At 40.7% G+C, this 5,765-nt stretch overlaps 1 protein-coding gene across 1 annotated transcript; it reads left to right on the top strand.

Moving 5' to 3' along the window:
• Positions 1-1,454: 1,454 nt before the first annotated feature.
• LOC308681744 (arylsulfatase I) lies at positions 1,455-5,115 on the top strand (the record flags this gene model as incomplete). The annotated part of the gene is made up of 3 exons (XM_081350852.1): positions 1,455-1,714; positions 2,160-2,492; positions 2,575-5,115. The coding sequence occupies 3 exons, from the start codon at positions 1,455-1,457 to the stop codon at positions 3,668-3,670; spliced, it is 1,689 nt and encodes a 562-aa protein (XP_081206978.1). The 3' UTR covers positions 3,671-5,115.
• Positions 5,116-5,765: the final 650 nt, after the last annotated feature.

Genomic DNA, 5,765 nt, shown 5'->3' with positions numbered 1-5,765 from the left:
TAGGAGTTGATCAAAGTGATTAGATCCATTAAAAAGCTGAGATTCTAAGCTTTAAAATGATACATATTTTGTGTTGTTCCATTCATTGGTTGCATTGGTCTCTCCCATTCACTTTCAATGGCCCATTGAAACAATGGCCCACAATGGCCCTCAATGGCCCAGTGGAACACCACAAGTGTAACTCTGTGCCATATTGTACAAAATAAAAGTTTTTCAAAACACAATTCCTGGTGAAAAATTAAAGTAGACTAGTGTGATCAACAGTGGCAATTTTCTTCAAATTTTTTTTTTTTTTTCCCTAAATTATTCAAAAATAATGTTTTTTTTACTCAAAAATTGAGATGCCTTCTCTCAAATAAATGAGGCCTACAATTAATCAGATGCAAATAGAAATATAAAACCAGTCCTAATTGAAAGAGAACAAGTGGACAAAAAGATTGAATCCAATATTGGGTGATAATATTGCATAATGATTGATTTATAAGCTATTTATTGTAGTCCGGTCATTTTTGACCGGGAACACCACAAGTGTAACAATGTGACATTTTGTACAAAATAAAAGTTTTTCAAAACAAAATTCCTGGTTAAATATTAAAGTAGACTAGTGTGATCAACAGTGGCAATTTTCTTCAGAATTTATTTAAAATTTCCAAAATTATTCAAAAATAATGTTTTTTTTACTCAAAAAATTAGATGCCTACTCTCAAATAAATGAGGCCTACGATTAATCAGATGCAAATAGAAATATAAAACCAGTCCTAATTGAAAGAGAACAAGTTGACAAAAAGATTGAATCCAATATCGGGTGATAATATAGCATAACAACTGATTTATAAGCTATTTTTTGTAGTCCGGTCATTTTTGACCGGGAACACCACAAGAGTGACAAGGTGACAAAACTCCCCCTAAAAAATTAATAAAATTGTCACAAAACATTTCAGAAGTAGTTATACCATTTGTGAATAAAGTCACTAAGTTTCAGTACAAAGCGATAACATTAACTAGTATTTTCAGGAAAAAGAAAATCTTCTCCGGGTCAAAATGACCCGAACACCACATGAGGGTTAATGATGCATAACACACTTTCGATTACTGTTCTATTATCCTGATCCTGTAGGTGTGTGCTAGAGGAATGTAACATAGTCTTGTTAGAAGACAGCAGTGTTTACTCTTGGACAAATCATCTCAGCTTGAAAAGTTTCTCAGACATACAGTATACCATCCTAGCATAACAAATCGAGAAGACCTACAGAACGGATTTCATTAAACACTAGTTTCAAATTAAATTAAAAGAGCAAAATCTACTTCATGGACCTTCATGCACCCCAATGGATCATAACAGCAAGCTTTCTCTGTTAATTTGTTTTGGTTGAAAGTCAACATTTAGAACATTTAGAGTCCCAAAGGGCTAGTCAACGAACGAACAAGCAACCTGGTGGATTGGTGTATACATTATGGATGTGTTGGTGCTTGGCTTCTGCTTGGTGCTTGGACTGCTACACACTACGGAGGGAAAGATTTTCAGACCGGGCAGAGTTCCCCCACATATTGTTTTCGTGATGGTGGATGACCAAGGCTTCAATGACATCGGGTACCATGGCTCAGAGATCCACACGCCCGTGTTGGACCAACTGGCTGGCGAAGGGGTGAAGCTGGAAAACTACTATGTTCAGCCCATCTGTTCCCCCTCACGTAGCCAGCTTATGACTGGACGGTAAGAGACTTACTATTGTTGTTCTAATGCCACTATTATATGCATCCTACTGTGTATGTATGTGTCTGTGTGTATGTCATACCCGAATGCAATGAGACTTAATACTAATAATCATAATCTTAATATTATTACTATTAATATGATCCTATCCTGTTTAATTTAATATTATATTGGATATTCAATAATAGTAGCTGTTCTCTGTTGTGGTAAAACCCAGTGAATGTATTGGTATAAACAAGGGTTCCTCCCCTGCAGAGTTTAGCTCCAATCCTAATCAAAGACATTTGAGCAAGTTCATCAAGGTCTTCAGGGTTACTAGAAAATTAGGTTGGTGAGTTTCATCCTGGTTTTAGCTAAGCTCTGCTGGGCAGTGGACAGATTTGAGGAGCCCTGGTATAGACATTGTTTCTCCATCACAATCACCACCTACCATCTTTTTCTTCAGGTATCAGATTCACACTGGGCTTCAACACTCGATCATCCGTGCACGCCAGCCCCTCTGCCTGCCCCCTGACATACCAACGCTTCCTGAGAGGCTCCGGCAGGCTGGCTACAGCACCCACATGGTAGGGAAATGGCACCTGGGTTTCTGCCGGCCCGAGTGTCTGCCAACGAGCCGTGGATTTCAAAGCTTCCTTGGATCACTAACGGGCAGCGGAGACCATTTTAACTTCCAAAGCTGTGACGGTACAGAGGCCTGTGGGTTCGATCTGCATGATGGAGACCGGCCAGCCTGGGAGCTGAGTGGAAATTACTCAACAAGGCTTTACACTGAGAGGTGAGAAACTGCAGCCATTTGTGAACCAAATACTTTCTGCAATGGGTCATGCATGATTTTGTTGTCCTTTGGACTCTTGCAGAGTAAAAGAAATCCTGAGACATCATGACCAGCGGAAGCCCCTGTTTCTATATGTGGCCCTTCAGGCCGTCCACACACCGTTACAAGCTCCTGGGGATCTTCTCAGACGCTACCAGACCCTTGGCAACAGACCTCGGCGCCACTATGCCGCAATGGTGAGCGGCGTAGATGAGTCAGTAGGGGAGATTGTCAGTGAGCTGCGGGGGCGAGGCTACTACAACAACTCTGTGCTCATCTACTCTTCAGACAACGGGGGCCAACCTCTCTCAGGGGGTTGTAATTGGCCCCTGCGTGGTGGCAAAGGCTCCTACTGGGAAGGCGGAGTTCGAGCAGTTGGCTTCGTACACAGCCCACTTTTGAAAAGGAAGGGGGTGGTGAGTCAGGCTCTGATTCATGTTTCCGATTGGTACCCAACCTTGCTGTCTCTTGCAGGACACCGAGAGTCTGATTCCAGCCACCTGGACGGCCAAGATGTTTGGGGCGCTATAAGTAGCGGCCTACCCTGTCCACGAACTGAAATCCTCTTCAACATTGACCCAGTGTCACGCAGGCATGGAGAAGTTGACCCGAGACTCCTAACTCTTAATGGTTTTGGGATCTGGGATACAGGAGTGCGTGCAGCCATTCGAGTTGGTGACTGGAAACTCCTGACAGGAAACGTAGGCGATGGAGACTGGTTCCCTCCGCAGACGATGCCAGGAGGTCCACAGCAGTGGCAGAGCATGGAGAAGAGACGAGACCAGCGGGGGAAGTCTGTCTATCTTTTCAACGTCACTGCTGATCCCTATGAGAGGGCAGATTTGGCAGAGGCACGGCCTGAGGTTGTAAAAATGCTCTTGACCCGGCTTGCCGAGTACAACCGGACTGCTGTGTCTCCACGCAATCCACCAGACGACCCAATGGCGGACCCGCAACTTCATGGAGGGGTGTGGACGCCTTGGCTAGGACAGGAAGAAGCAGGAGACGAAGGGGATGAGGAGGAACCAGACAGCATAAACAGAAAGGCCAGATCCAAGAGTACCTGTAAAGTCTGTAAACTCAGGGCCTTATTCAAAAAGGTTGGTACCCGTATGCAAAGGGCCACTTTGTTCTTGTAGTCAAGAGATAGTTGTGGACAGGATCCACAAAGCTATTTTATTCTGGCAGTCCATTTAACTCATCTTTGAAAGAATCTGTGGCACACTGGCTGTGTGTAATATGTACAGCAATGTTGACATCAGGAACTCTTGATGTCCTGCCTGCATTGTAAACTAAGATTTTTACACATAAGTACCCATCTGTAGGATGCAATGGATTTTACTGTAAAGTTCAGATCACCTACTGTTAATGGGTTCCAGACAAGAGCAGAATGAATTTGATAACATGTGACTCCTTAAGCACTTAATGTAGATGTTACTGGATCTTTATTAGATGATCCAGTTATTTGGCTCCATAAAATAATGCAAGTAGTGGCAATGATTTAATAGGGAATAAAACAGCAGTTAAATTGTTCTTCACTTGTTTGTGGACTAGTGTTCTCCAATCCACCCCCTGGTTCACTTTCTCTCATCTATCTGTTCTTTCTCTGACATGCCTCTGCCTTGCACTCCTCCTCACGCCTCTTATTCTCCTACCTTTTGCTTTTATGCTTGTGCTCCATCCAAATCCGCTCTGACATAGCCCACCACAACTAGAATAACACATGATTCTTCATTGTTTCTGCACTTTCTCCTCCACCTGTTTCTTGTCCTCTTGCATTCCTTCTTAGTTTGAGTAGATCAGGTCAGAGCAGATGTAGAAGCAAGCATATAAGAGCGAGGAAAAGTATTTTCTTTTATGTAAAATGAGGGCTATTTGAGGAGGAGGATCACTCTTGGGTATGAGGCTGTGTGCCTTTATACAATACATTCTTGGCCTGTTCATCTCCCGGTTTCAAGAGATAATACAATTCACAAGAAGTGATGAAATGTTCTCTGTATTCAATGTAATGTGTATAAAAAAAAAAAATGTAAATGCTTTTACTCTGTTGTAATTGTGTGTATTTCTGATAATGTTGTCTGTCTGCATTCCTAGAAAACAATCCATCCATCATTGTTCACAATAACAGTCCTCCCATAAAGATGTTAATATAGTCACAAAACATAAATGTAACCTATAACCTATATCAAGCTGCAAAGAAGTGACCTGTATTAAATTCACAATTCATATGAAATAATGAAATGAGGAGAACGTTTCCTTAAGTCCTACAGTAGGAAACGCAACGCTTCGTTGTCAGAAGATAAAGAATCTAGAGCAAGGTAAAAGTCAATACACAGTTAAAAGTAACGTTAGTACATAGTTAAGATAATGCAAAACATATGTTTACTTTAAGAGCTTCACACAGCAAGAAGTACTGTGTATATTTTGTTTCTGAAGGCCAGTGTTGTTAAAGATTCATTAAACCATGATTCAAAATGAGTAAACTGCTCCTACTTTCCTTTGAATTGTTATTGCTGAATAAGGCTGTGTTCTTTTAAATGTTAAAGGGATAGTTCTGTAAAAAATGAAAATTCTGTCAGTAACCTGTATGATGTGCTTTTGTGGGACATAATTTTTTAATATATTTTTCCAAACAATAGCAGTCAATAGACACCAAAACTGTTTGGTTACCATCATTCTTCAATTGCAGCAGAAGAAAGTAAGTAATACATTTTTCTTTTAAATTACTTCACACTTAGATTGGAGAAACAGGGTCTAGTGACCACACCTTTACAATCTCTGATGTAAATCTGTTGTATACTTATCTACGGTCATAATCCAAAGGGCATTTTTATTTCCTGTTTCTATGTGTCCATTCTAAAGAAGTGAAGAAAATTCTGGAATTTTTAGGAATTATTACATAACTAACTATTATTCCTTCATACAAGCAGATGCAAGTGTTGTAATTTCACCAATGTAACAAAAACACTTCCTCCTGTTTATCTCTGAAAACTATTCAAAACAGCTTCAACCCACTTTGGAAAGACTTCAACTGTGCTAAGAATGCACAATGGGCAATCCAACTAACTCCCTCACAGTGTGTGAGTCATCCTGAACACATGCTGAGTTTGGCATCTCTTAAAGGTGCTATGAGTGATTTGTTTTTGAAATTCAACGCTTAAAATGTCCTTACTACCTGACAGATACAGCTGCTCAGACTAAAAAATAATAAATAAAAAGACTAGGGCTCCAAAA

This window comes from Scardinius erythrophthalmus (assembly GCF_964197995.2).
Source record: "Scardinius erythrophthalmus genome assembly, chromosome: 21".
Lineage (NCBI taxonomy): Eukaryota > Metazoa > Chordata > Actinopteri > Cypriniformes > Leuciscidae > Scardinius > Scardinius erythrophthalmus.
The sequence above is the reverse complement of the archived record's forward strand: the minus strand, read 5'-3'. Positions and strand labels throughout refer to the sequence as shown.